General features: G+C 54.1%; 2 protein-coding genes and 1 pseudogene across 3 annotated transcripts; 1 reads left to right on the forward strand and 2 right to left on the reverse strand.

Moving 5' to 3' along the window:
- Window positions 1–695: 695 nt before the first annotated feature.
- Window positions 696–1,232, reverse strand: LOC309959488 (mediator of RNA polymerase II transcription subunit 28-like; annotated as a pseudogene). The gene has a single exon. The product of its transcript is annotated as a mediator of RNA polymerase II transcription subunit 28-like (transcript).
- An 839-nt stretch (window positions 1,233–2,071) lies between these two features.
- Window positions 2,072–2,485, forward strand: PFN3 (profilin 3; the record flags this gene model as incomplete). Its single annotated transcript, XM_082835886.1, has 1 exon — window positions 2,072–2,485. One exon carries the CDS (start codon window positions 2,072–2,074, stop codon window positions 2,483–2,485), a length of 414 nt encoding a protein of 137 aa, XP_082692012.1.
- A 1,682-nt stretch (window positions 2,486–4,167) lies between these two features.
- Window positions 4,168–15,502, reverse strand: SLC34A1 (solute carrier family 34 member 1; the record flags this gene model as incomplete). Its single annotated transcript, XM_082837516.1, has 12 exons — window positions 15,327–15,502; window positions 15,029–15,178; window positions 14,815–14,943; window positions 14,418–14,561; window positions 13,375–13,486; window positions 13,056–13,251; window positions 12,877–12,972; window positions 7,361–7,434; window positions 6,916–7,079; window positions 5,556–5,672; window positions 5,331–5,455; window positions 4,168–4,671 (listed from the first exon to the last, which is right to left on the reverse strand). The coding sequence occupies exons 1-12, from the start codon at window positions 15,433–15,435 to the stop codon at window positions 4,168–4,170; spliced, it is 1,920 nt and encodes a 639-aa protein (XP_082693642.1). The 5' UTR covers window positions 15,436–15,502.
- Between the last annotated feature and the right edge of the window lie 6,717 nt (window positions 15,503–22,219).

Genomic DNA, 22,219 nt, shown 5'->3' on the forward strand with positions numbered 1-22,219 from the left:
AATATGAACTTACCCCAAATAAAAGTCAACATTAACTTAAGGATACTACTGGATTCCTATAGCACTAGGTTACTGCAGTACAATAACAGTTACTACGCTAACCTACGATATTATAATCCTCTTCCAACCTATTTACAAAATATCCTCATTCTGAGGTTCTGGAAGTGTTACACTGTTGCATTAGACTCCTCTTCTTGAGGTAGTTCAAAGTCTTGAAAAACAGCAAATTTACATATTTTTATATACTGCCACTGATGGGTAAATTATCATAAAAGGCCTACAACCGAAATCCTCATCCTTTGATATGCAGATCAGATCATACAAGCTTTTCCCCTCAGATCATACAAAGTAATGTAAAACTGGAAACAGAGAGATTAACACTCATTCAAAAATAAAAATAATAACAAGCAGCAAAAACCAAAAACATAAAAAGGAATCTGTAAATGGCATCACACTAACAGTCTTAAACTTTGCTAAAGACAATATGCTTGGTTTACCAAAGCAATAAGCATTTTATAAAGTACTCCAGAAATAACACTTATAAAAATAGGGGGGAAATTTTAGATGAGAGCACAAAACTAAAATCATATTCTCTGGCAAAGAGTTCTCCCAAAATGGCATGTCTACAAGAAGTGATGTTTGACAAAACTGTGTTGGCTGACTCAGCCACCAGCTCATGTTCAGGTGGCTTTTCCTCAGGTTTGCTTCATCGGTGAAAGGGTATTTGCAGATGCCTGCTTGAGGTAGGCCAGGGAACCCTGAGGGATGTTGGCTGGCTTTTTGTGCTGCCTGTTGATGTCCTCCAGCACCTGCTGCCAATGTCTCAGTTTTGTTAAGTGCTTCTGGACCAGAGCACCCTTCCGCTGTAATTCGTTCCTCAGGTCCGAGACATCCTCTTTGATAACTTGCTCTGGTTTCTGGACAGATAACTGCAATCTTTTTTGGAGGAAAAAACATTCTGTCTGTCTCACAATATCTAGAAATTTCTGGATACACTGATCAACACCAGTTCGAATTTCTTCCTGATCTGTACCATTGACATAATCCTGACTCACCAGAGAAGCAAAGCAGGCCTCGAACAATGACTCCGACTTGTCCACCAAGGTACTGTTAGAAGTTCTCAGAATGCCGGGTATGGCCTGAAGAAGCGAAGCCTAGCCCAATAACCCCGGCGGGGGTGGCGGGGGTCCATGTGGCTGTCCGGAGAACATGCCTCCCAGCGGAGCCGCCATTTCTAAAATGGCCTAGCCATTTGTTTTAAAACCTCCCCAGGTGATTCTATCTGCAGCGGAGGTTGAGAACCATGGTTAGAAGTACTTAACATTAAATCAGTGGTGTGGACCCTTAAGACTGATGGCATGGAAGACCCTCACCCCTGCCCCAACTGTCACTAGGGCAGTGGGTCTCAAAGTGTGGTTCCTGGACCAGCAGCAGCATCGCCAGGGAACTTGTTAGAAATGCGTATTCTCTGGCTGCATCCCATACTGCAGAATGAGAAACTCTGACTTGAGGCCCAGCAATCTGTTTATCAGCTTTCCAGGAGATTCTGATACTCCTAATGTTTGAGAACCACATTCTGGGAGTTGAATGGTTATCAGGCTGAGAGGTCAGGCAGTTTAGACATGGCACCTTTCTTTTTATTCTTAAACTCGTGTGCTGTGCTTGATGGGCCATTTAAGTGTTCGCTTGTTTGTTTTGAGAGTTATTTTGACTCGTGCGATTCCCTCCTTCAGGCTAACTTTATTTTTTTTTTCTGCTTATCACACTTTTATTGTAGAAAATTTGAAAAATATAGGATAAAAGTACGAAGAAATGAAAATCACCTGTATCTTACCATCTAGAAATAACTGCCATTATCTACTAACGTTAGAACTTCATCAGGTGTAAGATATGAACACCGCCCCACCCGCACCCCATTCTCCAGCGTAGGTATCCGTTCTGTGACCTTGCAGCCATCTCTACGTCACAACCCCGCCCCCCCAATACGTCATAGTGCCCCGGGCGTTCCAGGTGCGCGGCGCAGCAGGACAACCCTCGAAAGTGAGAGGCGAGGGACGCACTCTGAGCCGGAATGGGCGACTGGAAAGGCTACATCAGTGCGGTGCTGCGGGACCAGCGCATCGACGACGTGGCCATCGTGGGCCACTCGGACAATCGCTGCGTGTGGGCATCGCGGCCCGGTGGCCTGCTGGCGGCCATCTCACCGCAGGAGGTGGGTGTACTCACCGGGCCGGACCGGCGCACCTTCCTGCAGGCGGGCCTGAGTGTGGCGGGCCGCCGCTGCTGCGTCATCCGAGACCACCTGCTGGCCGAGGGCGATGGAGTGCTGGACGCGCGCACTAAGGGGAAGGACGGGCGCGCCATCTGCGTGGGCCACACGCCGCGTGCACTCCTCGTGCTCATGGGCCGGCGGGGCGTGCATGGGGGCGTTCTCAACAAGACGATGCACGAGCTGATCCATGGGCTGTGCTCGCAGGGCACCTAGCAGGACAGCCAGACAGCGCCAAAATAAAGTCTGACCTGGGCATGGCAGACTCACCCTCCGGTCGTGAGGGGGACGGGGAGGGTTGCAGATGCGGAAAGTACTTTACTAGAAGATCCTTGCAGAAAGGGTATCTGGTGAGGTTGGTATTATGAGTCCAGAGGCTTCCCAGCCTCCTGAGCCCTACATCAGGCCCTCCCATGGGTGCCCTGCCTGTGGCCTAACTCCCTAGGCCAGAGTCCAAGGGCCTTGGTCCCTTCTCAGGGTCCTAAGGACGGCCAACCCGAGGAGGGAGTTCTCAAACCCTCTAACTCAGGCCTGAGCATCCTCTCCCACAAAACTTTCCACAGATCTGTGTGGGACATACTGCAAAGGAAGTCCCGTCCCCACCCTCCCACAACACTCACGAAGTTGGAGGCCAGGATACTTCTCACCCCCTCCACATGGCAAGAGGAAGCACTAGTGAGGGTTGTGAGTGGGTGATGGTGGGGCTGGTAGCCTGGAGAGCAGCTCTAGGGCTTGCAGGCCCTTGCATCTCCCTGCACATACTTCATAGGGGACAGAGGTGGGGGTGGGGAGGCACATGTTGCAGACCATCACAACTAGGTCTGGGGCCCCACAGCGTTCCTGCCTCCTTGGGGTCCAAAGGCCCTGGATATGTCCCTGGACTAGAGGGAGGAACTTTAGCACCCCCCCCCCGACCCCTTGACCCTCCCTCTGCAGGCCTCAGCTCAGGGGGCCCTATGGAGGAGGAGGAATTGAAAAACTTGGGTGGGTTTAAATGAAGGCTGGTTTATTGCCCAAAAGTAGAGGATAAAGGTGGGAGGGAGAGTGGCTAGTTTCTGCGCCCTGTGCACTGGGGTCCAGGGCATGACCTCTCTTGCCCATCTCCACCCTGCCTCTCCTTCCCCGAGTGGCCCTGACAGGCCCCCATTTATCACTTGTTTTCTGGAGAACTGATTTTTATCCCAGAGAGAGGGAGGGAGGGAGGCAATGAGGTGGGTGAGCAAGAGGCAGATAGGGCACAACAGGCTCTCTTTGGGAGGGGAGATAGTACTGCTGAACCCCAAACCATGGTCTCTCCTCCCCCCTAGATGGAGAGCAAGCAGACTTCCAAGTGCACAATGAGAATTTCATTTCTTTTTTTTTTTTTAAATCAAACAGTGTTGGGGAAGAGGGTTGTAACAATGATACAGAAAACCTGGGTGAGGATGAGGAGAATGGTATCATGGAGGAAGGAAGGTGGCAGGGAGGGGGCGAGAATTCAGCCAGCGACTCAGGCTCCCACATCTGTGCGCGAGCAAACAGCTGTAGGTCATGAACTCAGACTCACCCTTACTCCCACCCAGCCCAGTCAGAGTTGTGTGTGCACAAGGACACAGTGCAGGTCTCCAAACACATGTGCAAAGGACTCAAACCATACCCAAGTAACATGCAGTTGGCACGCACCCCCTCACTCCACCCCCAGGTGCATCAGTACGCATATGCAGGCTGTCACACAGGCTCACCCCAACATGCCCACATGTGCACATAACACTGTCTCTCAGTTACAAAAGCCCAGACCTCTGAGGACCTGTGCAAGGACAGGTGCATGCCCAGAGTACACAGACACACCCCTCTGCCCTTCTACCCCGGGCACCAGGCACAGGCATTTCCTGACTCCAGGCAGCAGTCTGGGCTGGAGCCTAGAGACGGGTGGCGTTGTGGTGATTGGGCATCGCGAGGCGGGGGGAGGGTGTGGCAGGGGGCAGCTCCTCCAGGAAGACCCTGGCAGGCAGCGGGGGTGAGCGGGGCTCGGGCCTGGCACAGCACAAGGTAGCGCGGGTGATGAGGTGGTCCAGGGGCTGCAGGGAGTGCATCCAGTGGGGCAGGAAGTCCCATGTCTGCAGCCACTTGGGCAGGCGCCCGGGGCTGCGACTCTGCAGCATGCTGACAAGTACCACGAAGGCCAGCAGGGCCCCAAACGGTGTGCCCACACCTACCATGGCCTGCCAGCCTGCCATGGAGATGCCAAACACCAGCGACGGCAGCAGCAGGAAGCACAGGAGGAGGTAGAGGACGGCGAACCAGCGGTACTTGGCAGTGCGTTTGCCCAACGCCTTGGCCATGCGGATGGGCAGGCGCGTGCAGGGCATTGGGTACCACAGCAGGATGCCTGAGATGTTGAAGAAGAAGTGGCAGAGGGCAATCTGCAGGGGAGAGGGCAGAGGGGTGGAGGTGGGCAGGGGTGCCAGCTCCTGAGTCAGGATAGATAACAGTGGCCCTACAGGGTCTGGGCAGCAGGAAAGTCAGCACTTAGGGCTGACATTCCCCCAGTAAAATACTGAAACACCTCTGGACCAGTAGGTAAATAACTACTGCCCTGAACTCTCCACATTTCCCCCACTGATCTCCCTCTCAGGAATTCCCCAGCAGATCCTGCCCAGATCCAGTAGCTAAAAGATTCACATCAGTTTCTGGCTCAGGAGCTCTGGCCTTCTGAGTGGGCAACATCCTGGCTTATCAGTTACTCCTTTGCTCCTAGAACAGCAACCCCTTTGCTGTCTGCCCCCCCAGTCCTTGATCCCCCAAACTGAGCCAGCACCCCTTCCTCAGAGTACAAATCCCTCTCACTCTTGTTTGATTGGTGTGGCTCTCAGTAATGTCTCTCCCCTGTTAGACACTAAGGTCTTGAGGGCAGCACCAGGTATACTTTGCCCGTATGGTTCCCATAGAGTCTGGCATAGCAGGTGGCCCGTAGTAGGCAGTCAAAAACTAATTTGTACGTGTTGTCCTACGTTGGGTCAGGCTCCAGGCACCAGTCCTAGCCCTGTCCTGCCTCTGGCCAGGGTTACTCTCCCAAGCGCACCTGGAAAGCACTGGACAGCTTCTCCCGGGGGCTGGCCAGTGCAGCCAGGATGGCCGTGGTGGTGGTGCCGATGTTGGCGCCCAGTGTGAGTGGGTAGGCGCGCTCAAGGCTGATCACACCCAGGCCTGGGGGTAGAGGAGAGGACATGGTCTCCCCAGCTCCTTCCTTCAGCCCTTTTCCTGTCAGCCCTGCCCCACCTGACCCTGCCTCGGCGTAGGGACTTACCGATGAGTGGGGTGATGGCCGAGGTGAATACAGAACTGCTTTGGACAACGAAGGTCATGCCAGCGCCCACCACCATGGCAAAGTAGCCTGTGGCCCAGGTGAAGGGGGTGGGAAAGTCTGCGAGCAAACGGTCCCAGTAGGGTCAGTGGGAGGGCATTGGGAGGGGGCGGGGACTTTCCTTTGGGAGGAGGAATCCATGTCAGCTTCCAAGTGGTACCTTGTCAGTCCCCTGCTCGACTGCGGTGGCTTTTCCTGGTCCTCTTTGATCTTGGATTAAAGGCCCTTCTCAGCCTGCTTCTATCATGCTTTTGCTCCCTTGTTCCCTCTGCCTGGGACATCCTCCTCACTCCTAAATATTCATCCTCGGGACTCAGCGTGGATATCACTGCCACTGGAAAGCTCTCCCTGACCCCAGCCCCTGGGCAGACTTTGCTTCTCCCTCCTCTGAGCTCCCACAGATCCATGGATGCCCCTTATTCCGGCGTTTGTCATGCTGCCTTTGCCAGTGCCAGGCAGTGTCCCAAAAGCTCAAAATGAGGCTTAAATGAAAGTCAGATGGTATCACTGCCCTGCCCAAACCCCCAAGTGCCCCTATTAGCCTGGATAAAGTCTAGGCTCTGAGTGCAGCCTGGGACCTGCTCTGTCCCTGTTACCTCGCTGACCTCTCCCTACCTCTCTCCACCTCACTGAGCTCCCACCACACTGCTGGCCACCTTTTTGTGCCACAGTCCTGCCCAGCTGAGTCCTGCCTTGGAGGCTTTGCACTTTCGGGTAGGTTCCCTCCACCCGAAAATCTCTTCAGCCACATCTGACTGCTCCACATTTAGGTCCCTGCTCAAATGTCACCTCTGCACAGAAGCCACTGACCACCCATCAAAAGCAGCCTATTCCATATTCTATTTGCTGTGTTTTGCTTTCTCCTTGGCAGTTACTGCTCTGTCTGAATTTATCCCCCCTCGATCACTTTTTTATTGCTTGTCTCTCCCTCTGGGCTGTGAGCCCCCTGAGGGCAGGAGCCATCTCTGTGTGGCTCACCTCTGTATCCCTGGCACCAGGCCATGCTTGGCATACAGTAGGGGCTTAATGACTATTAACTGAATCAAACAATGGCCTCTGAGAATCTCTTTGGAGCCACCTGCTAGAATGGAACCACAGCCGGAAGCAGCCACAGATCCCCAGCTGTCAGCACCTCAGGGGCCTCAAAAATCACCTCGTCCAATCTCTTCTTTGTTCACATGGGGAAACTGAGGCTCAGAGATGGTAGGGCTTTACCCAGATCACACACCAAGGCAGTGGCAGGACTCAGCAAGATCCAGAAGGGCCCATCCTGGGGCCTGCCCACCCACTGCTCGAGGCTCACCAGTGTTGATAATCATCTGAATGACCTTGGCCACCTGGCCCTTGAGCAGAGAGTTGAGCATCTTGACGAGGAGGATGAGGCAGGTGCACAGGAGCACCAGGGAGCCAGCCAGCAGAATGAGCCCCACAGCCAGGTCAGGCAGGCCTGTGTCCACGAAAATGTGGCTGCCTGCGGGAGGGTGGTGGTAGTGGTATCAAGCTTCTGAGAGCTGACCCCCTCAATCCAGCTCCTAGCCCCCAACCTTTGCCACCCTCTTGGGCTCAGAGCCAAAGGCCTTGCCTCATGTCTCTTCAACCTCTAGAGCAGGGCCAGACCCAAGCCCAAGAGCTGGGCTAGCTGACAACTGTCCTTCTGGGGCTGGAAGCAGCAGTGGCCAGGTGGGAGATGGCTCTGCCTCTGCCAGACTCTGCCCTGCCATGCCAGACATCTCCCACGCTGCAGGTACTCACATTTCTCCATGGTGGCATTTCCGAGCATCCGGCTGGTGCTGGCCTCTGCCCTGGGCCTGCGGGAGGGAACCTAGATTAAGAGGAGAGTGACTTAGAGAATTCAGGAAAATGCAGCCTGGGATGGGGGCTAAGGTAGGGGTTAGGGAGAGATGGGGGATGGAGGGGATACAGATGGTCCTCTTTTTTTTTTTTTTTTGCGGTACGCGGGCTGCTCACTGTTGTGGCCTCTCCCATTGCAGAGCACAGGCTCCAGACACACAGGCTCAGCGGCCATGGTTCACGGGCCCAGCCGCTCCGTGGCATGTGGGATCTTCCCGGACCGGGGCACAAACCTGTGTCCCCTGCATTGGCAGGCGGACTCTCGACCACTGCGCCACCAGGGAAGCCCCAGATGGTCCTCTTGACTACATGCCCCTGAATGCTTTGCTTGCCCTCTCTGAGTCTGTTTCTTCCAATGATGAAATGGAGTTGAAAATATCTGCCACAGGAGAATCTGGCTGTAGTCGGCCCTCAGAATATTCAGCCCCATCAACCCACTGATCTGGCTCTCACGGGGGCCCGCAGGGGCCTCCTGATCTGATGGTGTCTTGTCCATGTTTTCTTCTACCTCTCCTTGGCATTGGAGGCTGCTGACCATGGCCCACTTCTTCTGAAAACTCTCCCTTCCCCATCTTTTATTATCAATCCCTGTCTCAGGGCCTCCTCTTCACCAGCATCCTTGCCCTGTCCTCTCCCCTCAGGCACGTAGCCCACGTTCTGTTTTCCTCTTGCTCAATTCCTTATCTGGAGGGGGTGGAGCAGAGGGCCCAGGACCAACATCTCTTCCCTCCCCCACCTACTATCGGTGAAGAGGAGGGGGTTCCTGGAGAGGGCCCTTAAATCAGAAGGCCCAGGACAAGCAGGTAGCCTAAGTGAGGGGCTCAGCCTTGCGTGGGGGTGGTGGGGAGTGTCCTGGGCCTAAAGGGGCAGCAGCTACTCAGCTCCAGGCCACTGTCACTGTCCAGGGATTTAGCCCAGCTTAGCCAAAGGGCCTGATTCTACAAGAGAAACCACAACTCTGAAGGTTTAGATAAAATCTCCCAATCTGTAAATGTTGGCAACCACTTTAAGACATACTTTACAATTCTGTGAAGGCCAGTCTGGCCAGTCTGGAACCACTCATTCGTAGCCTTCTTGGGTTAAGGAGTTTTTTTCTTTTCCTTGACACAGCCTGTGGGATCTCAGTTCCCCGACCAGGGATCAAACCCAGGCCCCTAGCAGTGAAAGCGCGGGGTCCTAACCACTGGACTGCCAGGGAATTCCCTAAGGAGTTCTTTTTAAAAATGCAACCTGGGCTCCTTACCTTTCCCCCAGGGTCCCATCAGTGAAAGTAGAGAGTGGGCCAGGCTTGGCTAGGAAGAAGCCATGTCACAAAGGAGGACTTGAGCGGCAGAAAGGGGCCCTTACTCCTTGGGCCCCAGGCAAAATGAAAGAGTCACAGCTTCTCCCCGTCACCACCATCTGCCTCCTCTGGGAGCTGATATGGACCCTGGTCCCATTCCCCCTGTGGGGTCTCCATCTCACACCCCTCTGACCTTCCTGGGTGCTGAGGGTAAGGGCTCAGGCGTGGTGCTGGCACTTCGATTTACAGCTCCTTTATGTTTTATTCTAATCTGTGTCATTTAAAAAAAAATGTGTGTTAGAGATAAGAACCATTTATGGCACCTGACTTTAAATCGGGGTTTATTTTAATGGCATGTACTCCCTTGAGGGGGGCAGCATGCTCCTCTGTGTACCCAGTTGGCCATACCAGGGCCCTGGGGCATCCTCAAGCCTGGGCCAGAATTGCAGGCCGAGAAACCAGGAGAAAATAGTCTCTGGTGGGCTTGATTGGAAAAGCCGGCTGGGAAAGTGGTGGTAACTGGGAGACAGCCGGGTGTTTGCTGTCTGGCAGATCTGAGTTCAAATCCTGCTTTTATCTCAGCTACCTTGTGCAAGTCATGCCGCCTCACTGAGCCTGTTTTCTCTAAAGCAGGAAAAGAAAAGAGCTGTTGCAAAGGTTACAGGAGGAAATATGTGTGAAGCACTCACAACAGGGCTTAGATCATGACAAGCCTTCGATAAATTGTGCCTCCAAATAAGGATTAGACCCCCTCCTTCCCTGGGCCTATCTAGTATCACATGGTGTATGAGTACGGGTTGACTTCCTAGGTCAGGATCAATGGCTCCTGCAGACATGCCTGAAGATCCTGGCCCTGCTGGGAAGGAACTTGGTGGACCATCCTGCACTGCACTGGGTCTAGGGGTCTCTTGGGGGAGGGTTCTCTGGGACCTGGGGAGGCTGGAAGAGGAGGAGAGGAGCTCCACTGGGGTCCCACTCAGTGCTGACAATGTCGGGGCAGGGCAAGGCTGGGGGCTAGGACTTCTGAGGTTTGGAAGCTTGACCTTCCTGCCTGGGGTTATGTGGCCCTGGCTGAGCTCAAAGGGCCAGTCCAGAGACCCTAAAGTGCAAGAGAGGAGTGTGGAGGCAGCAAGAGTGGCAGAGAGGGGGTCAACTGCATTGCCAGGCTGGGTGGGCAGAGACGGGAGGGGAAGGAGCAGGCCCTGGGGTTTCCCTGGCCAGCAGAGGGGAAGGTGGGAGCTCCAGCCTAGATAAAGAGCTGCCAGGCCCAGGGTCTGGGGCATAGCCCCAGGATATGCCCATCCCTCCTGGGCCTGGGGTAGGTGGGGGTGGAGGAGAGGGAGGGGCATGTGGAGGGGGTGCCTTAGCCCTGGGCTCAACCCCAGCTGAGCACTCCCTGCTGTGTGACACTGGACAAAACACATAACCTCTCTAAGCCTCAGTTTCTTTGTCTGAAGCATGAGGTCCATAATGCTGCCCACTTCTCCCCAGGGGCTAGTTGTGAGGAATCTGGGAAGAAAGAGTTTGGGATTTATGTGCTTGCAGAGACAACCCAAATTCAGGAGACACCTCTGGGAACTGAAGCATATGATTAAGCTCACAGAGGGATGTGGGCTCCAAGAATCCTTCCCCTGGGGAAAACCGTGTAGGATGTGGGTGTGCGCAGTAGTCTCCCCTCCAGGAGAAGAGGTGTTTTAGGGTCTTTGCTTTTCTGGAAGCAGAGCGTGAGTGCTCTGCTAGCAGCGCCATCTGGTGGCAAAGAGGAGAATTGATTTTTTTTACGGCCACACCTACCACCCCTGGAGGTTCTCAAGTGGCTGTGGTCACCTGGTGGCATTCACGCCTGATAGGCAGAGTGGGAAATGGACCCCTATGGTGGGATATACATCTGGAAGGGACAGCGAAATGGAGAGTCAAGAGTGTGGGCTCCAGATTCCACCAGGATTTTTGTCCTACCTCAATCACATAGACTTGGACAAGCCTGTCTGAACCTGTTTAAAATGGGGTTGTGACAATCCCTGTCTCCCAGGATGCAAGTCCTCAAAAGAAGCTGGTTTAAACCAGGTACATAGGGTTGACAATCCACACTGTGACCACACAAGAAGGTAATTCCCAGGACAGTGTCAGGACCCTGGAACATCAAGAATTGTTAGGATGCTAACAAACACTGCCTCTGGTTTTTCTTTCACCATCTGGAAAACCCCAGACTGTCAGTCACATAGGTGCCCTGGAGGCTGGCTTAGGCGAGGTTGGGCCTAGCTTGGTGAAAGCTGGAAGCAATGAGAACAGGTTGGAAGGGGCCACAGGAGACTCGGTGGCCAGAGGAAAAACGTGAGTCTTCAGTGCAGGAGCTGCCAGTGCACGTGGCTGAGTGAGCCACTTTCCAAAGGGGACTGTCCCAGAGAGAGGGCCAGAACAGGGAGCTCACATCCCACCCCCAGCTACTCTCCAAGCCAAGGAAATCCAGTCTGGACCCTGCTCTCAAGGGAAGGTTTCCCGGGAGAGCTGGGACGAGAAAACAGTGCTCAGGCGAGTGGTAGCAGGCTCAGCGGAGGAAACAGTGAGGACAGCCCCAGCCCAGTGAACTTGGGTGGGTTGCTTCCAGTCCCTTGGCCTCAGGACCAGCATCACTGAGGATTCCATTGGGTGAGAGCTACATTTGCCGGTGCATCCTTCAAGGGGAGACCAGGTGAATGCAGCTGCAGGCAGGCAGCAGGGATTTCAGAGGACTCGAGGATCGCCACGGCTGAGGAGCTCCCTTCCACAGCTTGCTTTCTGTGAAGTTCAAAGTGTGTGACTTTGGTCTCTTTCAGGTTTTGCTGTGAAGCAGAGGGGATTTTGGCCATTCAGAGAGCTTGGAGAGGGCCCAGAGTGCTCATGAGAAGGAGAGATGTGTTAGAGGGGTCACAAAGCCAGCGTGAAAGCTGTCTGCATGGGCTTTTTGATGTCAAACTGCCTTGAACACTCAGAAGGACTGAGCTGGAGCTGTGTGCCACTCAGATGCAAAGGAACCTTGCAGGGCCAGTTGAAAGAATGTTCTCTGTTCACACTGGGATAAAGTCTGGGAACATCAAGTAGCAAGTGAAGAGGGTGTGCTGGGCTTCCGGTTTCCTTGTCTTTCATTCTAAATGGTGTTACTTCTTGTATGTCATAATCAAGGGGGAGCAAATACTGTGGATTATGGTTTTGATGAAGCATTTTCCTTTTTATGGCTGAGTGAGAAAGTGTGCTAATAGTTAGCTTCCATGTTAGCCTGGTGTAATGGCTGGTCCACGAGTGTCCAACTGATCCAAACGGAGCCTCATTCCAGGCATTAGAAGCCAGAAAGCAGCAGGAAGAGTGCAGCAGGACAAAGGGACACCGGCCTGTGGGAGTCTCCAGGGGAAGGAGCCCAATATCAGTACAAGTGGCTGTTGTGTCTCCAGTGAGGTCTCTATGGCCCACTTGTCCTGCTCCTGGACCAATTTCCTGTTGGTCCTATTTTTCCCAGGCATCCTTATAGCACTCTCTCCCCGCCCACCTCCACACATTACCTGGGCCCCCAAACACGGCAGAAGTGAGTCATTAACCCCCCTGGCACCCGGGAGAAGAGAGAGCCCTAGATTGCAAGACCTGCGCTTGGGGCCCTGAAGCGGTAGGACAAGCTCTGGAGAGTTTCTTAGCCCCTTGGAGCCAATTTCTCTACCTATGAAACGACAGGGTTGAACCATATCAGTGGTTCTTCAACTTGAGCGTGGAACAGGCCTAGAGGGCTTGTTGAAATGTAGGCTGCTGGGCTCCACCTGTTTTTTTCTGATTTAGTGGGTCTAGGAAAGGGCCGGATAGTTTGCATCTCTAATGGGTTCCCAGGTGGTATGTGTGCCACTGGTCCACACTTTGAGAACAAATCTCTGGGCTGGATCGATGACATGCTAACTCTAATTGATTGGCAATGGCTGCCTGAAGCTGGTGTGAGGCTGGCAGGGTGTAGCAACATCTGCCCTAGGCACAGTATCACCGCAAAAGTGCCCCATGTTTGTCCTCCCAGGGTAAATGATCCCCTAGGTCTACATAGAGCTTTTGAACAGACGACACTGGCAGTCAGCTGTCTGGAGAAGGAGTCTTCTCACTGCAGCCAGACCTGGGACTCACCTCCATGGGGTTTGGGTGGCACCAGATCCGGATGAGACTGTGATTTCTCAGGGACTCATCCCCCGTGGCAATGCTGGTAATCACGGACTTGTCCAGCTGTGGGTAAGGTGTGGGAGGGGGGAGTGAGGGTGGGGTCCTACAGTCCCCCAGCCCCCACCCCATGACAGCCCTGCCTCCACCTGAATGATGAGCTTAGTGAAGGGCTCTGTGATGATCTTGAGCAGGTCAGGGGCATCGTGGCCGCCGCGGATGTTGAAGGAGGCCACCACAAGTCGAGTGATGTGGTGCAGGTACCCGGTGGCAGCCTCCAGGGGTAGCAGGACCAGAACTGACAGCCAGTTAAAGCAGTCGTGCACTGTGGCCCCCGCGAAGGCCCTGGGCAGGGAGGCCACGTTGCAGGGCAGGCTGGAGCCAGGATGCACTCAGACTGGGGGCTCCTGGTGTCTGGGACCACCCTCCCCCGACAAGGACAGGCCCCTCACTGCTCCACCCCCTCACCGCCGGAAGTCAGTCCTGTCCCCCGCCTGCATCAGGGCCACGATGGTGTTGGTGACGGAGGTGCCGATGTTGGAGCCCATGATGATGGGGATGGCAGAGCTTACCTCCAGCACTGGTAGAAGAGGGCGCCTCTTAACTAACTGGATAAGGGCCACCCAGCTCCTGCCCCACAACCTCTCCTGTCAGACCCACTGCCCTCATCCCAGCCCCCAGCAGGCATTCCTGCCATGCTGCTGACTCTGCTCGGCCTCAGCATCACAGGTACATGGGGGCACATGCTGTGTGTTTACATGTGTGCGTACATGTGAACTGATGTTCACATATGTGTACTGCACCTGTGTATATGTGTGGGTGCATGTCCACGAGGGCACGGGTCCTAAATTCAAATGTGTCTCTGTGCTTGTGTGTGCACATGTGTACACAAGTGTGATGTCACTTTCATGTGTCAGCTTGGTTAGTACCCAGTTATTCAGTCCAACACTAACCTAGATGTTGCTGTGAAGGTGTTTTGTGGATGGATTTGCCTCAACCATCAATTGACCTTGAGAAAAGATTAACCTCAATAATCTGGGTGGGCCTCATCTCATGAGATTAAAGGCCCTAAGAGCAAAACTGAAGCTTCCCTGGGGAAGAAGAAATTCCACCTATGCACTGCAGTATTGGCTTCTGCCCAAGAGGCCCAGCCTGCCTCACAATCACATAAGCCAATTCTTTGCAATAAATTATAGATCTCTATATATCTCACACAGGTTCTGTTTCTCTAATTCCTCTGGTTCTGTTCCCTTGATTGATGGAATGAGTGACTGTGTGGTGACATGAAGGTGAGCCTTCCTGAGGCTGTACTCCCTAGTTGCCACCCTTCCCAGCTCCTGGGGTGCCCCTCCTGGCTGAGACTCCAGGCCATGCTTTGGAGAACAGAGTGGGAGACACCAGAGCTGCCCATTGCCCGCGGCCCCTGCCCCCACTCCTGCTCTTCCCACCCCAGCCGCGCGTCCAGCATCCGAGCCCCCAACTCCTTCCCTGGCCCTGGTGGGCTTACTCACAGCCGGAGGAGACCATGCTGACCACGATGGATGTGGAGGTGCTGGAGCTCTGCACCAGCACGGTCACGAGGATCCCCACCACCAGCGCCGCCACTGGGTTGGACAGGATGGCATTGTCCTTGAAGATGTCGCCAGCCACCTTCCCTGGGGAGCATGAGCCAGCGTTGTCTGAGACCCTTCAAAACCCTTCCCTGGTCCCCTCTCCTCCGCCCTACCTCTCCCCTGAGGCTTCCCTGGGGAAGGAGAAATTCCACCTGTGCACTGCAGTATTGGCTTCTGCCCAAGAGGCCCAGCGTGCTTCACAATCACGTAAGCCAATTCCTTGCAATAAATCATAGATCTCTATATATCTCCTGCAGGTTCTGTTTCTATAATTCCTCTGGTTCTGTTCCCCTACCTCCGGCCAGCTGGAAGGCTGAGCTGAGCACGTCCAGGGAGCAGACGAAGAGGTAGAGGAAGACGAGCATCAGTGGTACCTTGAGGAGCGTCAAGCCAGCCCGGCACAGCTTCTGGGCCAACCCAGGCTCTGGAGAGGGGCCAGTCATGAGCACAGTGGCTGGAGGGCTCTGCCAGTGACTGCCGACACCCCTGCCACCCCGACCCAGGCCCACCTGGCTTCTGCTCATCCTCCTGGGCCAGCTTGGCAGGCAGCGGGTCATGGTGCTCCAGAACCTCCCGGTAGGGGCAGCCTTGCTCGGCGAGGGTCATGGGGCCCAGGCTGGGGAAGGCATAGGCTGAGGTCCCTGGAATCCTGTGCAGGACTGGGGAGCGAGGCTGGTCAGCAGTTCCCTGAGGCCCCAGGTCCTGGGGAGGTTGGGAGGGGTGGGCAGAGGGGTGGAGGCCTCCCCACCGGGGCAGGACGTGGGCAACTGAGGGCAAGCAGGGTCCAGGGGTGGGAGCAGCACTCACCCTGTGGGCTGGGCACATAGGCAAACGCCGCCCCACATGTCATGTGCCCCCCACAGACTGGGAGTGGGGAGACAGCCCGGCTCTCCAGCCTCTCTCCGTAGGACATCATCCTGGGTACACACTGTGGGCCCTGCACATCAGGGGCACAGCAACACTGAGTGAGAACTGCTGTGTCCTGGAAACTCACACACACTCACACACCCATCCCTCCACACCCACACCCATACACTCACGTGCGCAAACACCCATGGTGTGTGATCACAAACATACCTCCAGCGAAGCACACCCTCCAACCCCACACACACACACCCAGAGCTGCACACTCAGGTCTCAGCACAGATTTGGGGATTCATTCACTCATTCATTCAGCAAGTATTTATTGAGCATCTACTCTATCTAAGGCACTGAGCTTGATGCTGGGGTACAGCTGGCTAAGTACAGATGCAGCTCCTTCCCCCAGGAATCTCAAAGTCTAGTGGAGAATCAGATGTCAATGAAATAATCCCTCAAATAGATGGAACATGGCAATGGGAGCAAGTGTTCTAATGACAGATACAGGTGTCACGAGAGTGCCCCTGGGGCACAGGGGTTCATCCTCACAAATGAACTTCTTTCCCCATCCACCCTTAGCCCCCAGCAATAAACAAGCACTGATGGGCCTTTCTGCCATGAATGAGGCTCAGACCAGGACTTGTTTAGTTAAGGAGGGCCCCCATCCTGTCCCCAAGTCTGGGAAGCCCTTGACTTGCTTTAGCTGCCCCTGAATTGCCACAGGAGTTCCCGGCTGTTGGGGTGGGAGTGCCCCAGTCTGCTTCAGCACCCCACCCTTCACCCCCAACCTTATTCCAAGGGCCCTGGCTGTGGGGTTGTGGGGCATGCAGAGCTGAATTCCAAGCTCTGGAAGAGCATGAGTCCGTTTTACTCTGGGGCAGTGAGCCAGGCTGGGCTGGGACTGAGATGTTATACGGGACAGGAAACAGAGGCACAGTAAGGACAGAGGTGAGGAGCCTGTTTCCTACTAAGGGTTGGGGATGGGGTTGGGATGTGGGGACCCTGGACTCACCTTGGTGTTCTGTGTTTCAGCTCCTGCTCAGATGCTCAGGGAAGCCCTAGGGGCCTGAGGAGAACCTGGGATCCTCTTCTTTATACCCTCGGGTCAAGGGCAAAGTCCCTGGAACCCTAGCTGCCCTCCCTCTGTTCCCCAATTAACCTCACCCCCGTAGATTCCTCCCGGTTAATTGCTAATCGTCAGCTCTGCAGGGGGAGTCTGTGGACAGGCTCTCCCCTCCCCCACACAGATACTCAGCTAGAACCATGACCCAGACCCAGCAAGGAGGGCACAGATGCATCCCATGCCCCCAGGCAGAGACCCTGATGCCACTCAGGCACCTCATTCCCAGGGTCCCCAGAGATTCCATGGCTCTGGCCCCTTTCCCTCCTTCTTGGCCTGACAGTACTCTGCAAGGAGTAACACAAACACCCTTCAGCCTTGCCTTGCATCTGAGTGTCTATGGGTCTCTCTGTGTGTCTTGAGGGGCATTTAGAGGAGAGGGAGTGTGTGATGGAGGAAGCAACAGAAGACAAACCCAGAGAAGCTATGTAGCGCTGAATTGTGGAGGGTCCAAGACCACAGATCCAGGATGTGAGCCTGAGAGAATCTGCCCCTGGCCAGATGGGGCAGGGCCTGGTCTGCATTTTAGAATGGTCCCAGGTGTGTGGGGTTCGGATGTGTCAAAGGGAGTGAGTCTGGAAGCAGAGAGACCGGTTAAAAGGGTGATGAGATGGTCCAGGTGAGAGAGGATGAGGTCTGAATCTAAGTGGGAAGAAGAGGGATGGAGAGGAGAAGATGCATCCCAGGGATACTTGGGCAGGACAATTGGTGTTGGGAGGGTGGGAGGGAGAGGAAATATATCACAGCTGGGCTTCTGGATCAGGAAGTTGATGATAACATGAGGTCTGTTGTAGAGTCCCTGAAACCCAGACAGGGGTCTTAGGGAGTCTTTGAGAAGCTTATTTCTCTTTACAGGACCTTGGAGCCTGAGTTGGGGCCCATATTCACAGAGAGATGAGAAGGGAGCTTCCCTTCTAAGGGACTAAGATTTTCTCAGATCCAGGAGTGGTGAGTTCCATTCAAGATCTAGCTTGGGCAACTGTCTGAGTGACCTAACATCCATCGGCCCATCCATCCATCCATCCATCCATCCATCCATCCATCCATCCTTCCATCCATCCACCTAGCCAGCCAGCCAGCCAGCCAGCCTTGTGTCTATCCATCCATTTCTAAGCACAGTAGTTGAGTTCCTATTCCATGCTGAGCCAAGATTGCAAGGCCAGCTTCTCTCCTGATCCAAGAAATGGTCCAGTCCCTGAGTCGGCCTGGGATTCTAAGTACTCACCTCCCTGAGCCCTAGTCCCTTCCCTTATAAAATGGCAATGAGCATGAATTTTTCAGTGAGTTGTAGGATTCAATGAGATAAATGACCCATCTCAGTGCCTAGAACAAAGTCCCTCAGCATGTTTGTTCTCTTCATGCCCTCATGCCCTTTTCACTGTCTCCAGGATGGCTGAAGTGTCCCCGCCAAAGAAATGGCCCCATCTCCTCTAGATTCTCAGCCCTGTTTCAGGTCAACAACTCTTGGCTCACCAGCTACTCTGTTTGCTCAGGGTCCCCTGAGCTACAAATCTTACTCAACATCTTACACATCTTAGGGCGACACAGACAACAGACTCTGTCGAAGTGGCTAAGAGCAGAGAACAGGCCAGCCTGGGTTTGGATCCCAGCGCCACCACATTGTGGCCGTGGTAGTTTAGGCCACAGAACCCACAGGGGAGAGAGGGGTTGGGGGGGCGGAGGTGCGGCTGGGATTGGTTTTGAGGAGAGTGACTGTAAGTCCTGGTTTGCCTGGCCAAGTCCGGGTTTATGACTGTTGGCCCAGAGTCCCCTTTCACTCTGCAAAGTGCCCTGGTTTGGACAATAAGCCATATAGTCTTATGGCTTGTTCTGGAAGATTCTGGGGAAATAAGGCAGGGAATCAGCTACGCAGTGCTTGCTAGAAAGGTCTCCATTCATATCAAAAAGGAAAATAAAGACAATCCTGCTTCTCAAAAACATCACCGTGTTGTTTAAAACACCGCCTTTTGTCCTTTTCCCTGTGCCTTTTCTATCTACTTTGGATTTTATTGTCCCTGGAAGATTGCATCTTGCTTTTTTTCATCTAACATTATAACATAAGCCTTTTCCTGTGTCTTTACACTCAGCACAGATGTTGTTTTTAATGGTTGCATCACGTTCTGTCATGAACCCTAATTTATATGGTGAACCCTTGGGTGTCCTAGAACCTCTCCTACCTGGAGGGAGTGATTTGGGTAAGACTGGCATTCATGCACGGGTGGGAGGGGCGTTGCTGATCCAGGGAAATGCAATTATTACTGAGTTCTTGTGTTGGATTCATCCTTGAGCTGATGGGCTCAGAGATTGTCTGGGTACGTCCTCTCCCCTGCCTGCTCCAGTCAGACCCCGGGCGGGAGCAGAGGTATCCAAGGCACTCCTTATGGGCTGGGGGTGTGTCTCCTTTTTAATAAGGTTTGGATCTTTGACAGCTTTGAAGCCTACCTTCCCTGCCCTCGTGGAGCTCAGGGTTTAGCGGGAGAGGCAGTTATTAATCAAATGCATCGCAAGAGAAACAATTATGTAATGCTATGGATCTCCACCACTTGCAAAAATATTTTGTGGGGAGTGGGGCTGCCACAGCCCTAGCAAAAGCATGGAGACTTGGGAGCTGACCAGAGCTGCCTTTGGGACTCTTGAGAGCAGTGGAGAAGGTGGCCACACCCCAGACCCCAAGCATTTCAGCCCCTCTGCTCATCTCAGCCCACTCCTGCTCATGGCCTGCCTCCTCTCTGTCTGTGACAGACCCTGTGTTCCCCTGAATGGTGAGTCCTGCCCTGTCTGCTCACCTGCACTCTGGCCACGGCTTCCCCCAGACCTCTGGGCCCGGAGCCTGGGTGGCTGGTGGTGTCTCACACTGAGAAAGGCACCCAGGAGGAGGAGCAGTTTTGGAGGGAAGATGCAAAGATCCGTCTGTACTGAACTGTACCACTGTGTCTGAGGTGTCTCTGGTGCGAGCAGTTGGAGCTGCGGGTCTGAAGCATGCGATGTTCTCCTTTCCCCAAATGGGGCCTCTTGCATGTTCCAACCTCAGTGAGCAGCATGTGGTCCAGACACGGAGCCAGACATGGAGGAGGCATCTTTGACACACGCTTCTTCTCTACTTCTTGGTCTCAAATTCATCCCCCAGTTCTCCCAATTTTCCTTTTCTGGGAGCTCCCTAATCCTTTTGCCCCCTCCCCGGTCTGGCCACCATCTCTCAGCTGGGTTATTGTAGTAGCCTTTCTCTCTGATGGCTCCCCTCAATCTAGTCTCCAAAAAAGCAGCCAGCCAGCCTTCCAAAATGCAAACCTCACCATGTCACCCCTCTTCCTTTTAAATCCTACCCCTGCTAGCCCAAAGACCAGCATCCTGTCACAGCCTCAGGGCGCAGCATGACTTGGCTTCCTGCCTGAGTGGGCTCAGGTGAAGGTGCCCCCAGGGAGAGTGTGCACAGTGAGGAGAGACCCAGCCAAGCCCAGAGGAGCACCCACATTTGAGGGAGGACACAGGAAGAGGCACAGCAGGGATAGGGAGGAAGAGCAGAAAAGCAGATGCCCCAGAAGCCAGGGTTGCCCATGTTTTGAAAGAGATACCCTGGTCAGCAAGATCAAATGCTGCTGAGGTGTCAGGAAACGTGAGAACAGAGTGGATTTAGTGGCCCTCGAGAGCCTAGTCGGGGCAGTGCTGTAGGAGGGGAAGGAAAAGGAGGTGGGAGCAGAGATAGCATGGCTAACGTGCATGGGACAGGCTGACAGACACTGAATTTGGTCACACCGACGACAAGGATTTCTCCAGGAGCGGCATGATTGCTGAACGGAGTAGAGAATGGTCCCAAGAGCAAGTGTGTGGTCCAGAAAGGGAGCAATCTGGACCACAATCTGGACCAGCAATCTGGGAGAACAACCAGCTCCAGTTATTCTCCCTTTCTACAATTCTCTGTTAAGATCCATTTGCTCCTTAAATACACACAATTTGCTGCACGTAAGTTTTCTGCAGGACCTAAAGTTTAACGACAATCAAAGGAGGAAAAATTGACATTCCAGACCATCTGTTCATGACCTGGATTTTTTGAGGGGATCTGGTTAATGACAACAGGGTTTCCCATCAGCACAGTTTGAGAAACTTGTGCCTCTTCTCATCAATATGTTTATTTAATATTCAACCAACATATAAGCCCCACGGAGGTGGCACGGTGCTGTACATCGGGAATATGGGCATCAACATTCCTGCCCGGCATGCAGCCAGCACAACTGCACACCAACACAGCATGAGTGTGCATTGCACACATGGGTGCATCCTCTCTGTGTCTGTGGTCAAAGCATCCACTCTCACCAGCAGGCTGAGTGACACGGTAGGGGTCACCTGTCACCTCCCTCTGGGAACAGAGCAGTCCCTCCCCTGGCCCTCTTGACTGTCCTCTCTTAGAGAGCCTGGATTTTGATCTGAGCTGCCCGGCACAGATCAGGCAGGGCCCTGAGACATTGTCCCATCTGAGCCCCACTTTCCAGAGGGGTAGCCCAAGGCTACATTAGATCCTCTGGGTCCAGGGCAGGGGCGGCTGACCTGAGGATGCCCTGTCCTTGTTTGGGGGATAAGTGCCCCATGTAATGATTAACCCTGGTGGCCCAAGTGCCGGTCACTCATTGACTGACAAGGCCAAAGTCTGTGGCCAAAAGAGCTGAGGCTGCTTTGGGCTTTTCTCAGAAATCACCTCTTCCCCCGCAGTTCCCTTCCTTACATGGCCCCAGCCCTATGCCCTTCCTGCTGGCCTCAGGGACCAGGCCTGAACGGGAGGCTGTGGACTCCCAGTTGGTTGTCCCAGGCTCTGGCTTCTGAGTTCCAGACCTGAAGCTCGGAGGTTGGCTTCAGACTTCAGGTCCTGGCCTTCATGCTCTGGGCCTGGAGCTTGTCTCCAATTTCTGGGGTCCCCACTCTGGTTCTGGCCTCAAGTGGGCTCCAGTATCTGAGTTCCAGTCTCGGGCTTCAGTTTTAGACATCAGATGTCAAGCTCGGGGCTCTGGTTCTTGGCACTGGGCTCTGGGTTCTGAGCCCTAATCTTCAATTTCAGATTCCAGACACCAGGTTGGGCTTCTGACTCTTGCCTCCAGGTTCTGGGTCTGTGCTTCAGGCCCCAGATCCAGGCTTTGTGCTCCAGATTCCAAGCTCCAGTTCCACACTCCAAGCTTCAGGTTTTTGGTCTGGGTTCTGGGTTCCTTCAGTGCTTTGGCAATGGGGCAGGAAGATGGGGGCCTCCTCGGCTTGTAGGGTTACCCCGGTCCACCAATCTTAGCTGGCCACTTCGTCCTAGCAGCTGGCACTCTGGGCTGGCCTGCAGGTAGGACGCTCATTCACCTCCTTGGCTTTCTGTCTCCGCTTTACCCCCAAGCCAGTTCTCTGGAGACAGGAGTTGAGATGGTCACAGAGCACCACTCACTCAGTCCCTCCCTGCAGGAGTCAGGACACATGCACATGTTCATGTCCCTAGCTCTTCTTGCACACCCCCTGGACCATGGTGGACATGAATGGCGACCCCTGTGGTTGTACAGTGGTATGGGCCTGTGCCCAGCTCTGGCTACAGTTGACTCACTGTAACCAACCATATGTGTTCCTCCCCATCTGGGCCTTCATTTCCCTGTGGAAGCTGAATTCCAGCCTCTAAACCCCCAGAAGTCTGAGTCACCTGATCACCAGACCAGGCCCCCTACCGGGTGCACTCTGTGCTCGCCCTTGGGGGTGGGGTGGC

The sequence above is a fragment of the Leucopleurus acutus genome (assembly GCF_964270905.1).
Source record: "Leucopleurus acutus genome assembly, chromosome: 3".
In the NCBI taxonomy this organism is placed as follows: Eukaryota; Metazoa; Chordata; class Mammalia; order Artiodactyla; family Delphinidae; genus Leucopleurus; species Leucopleurus acutus.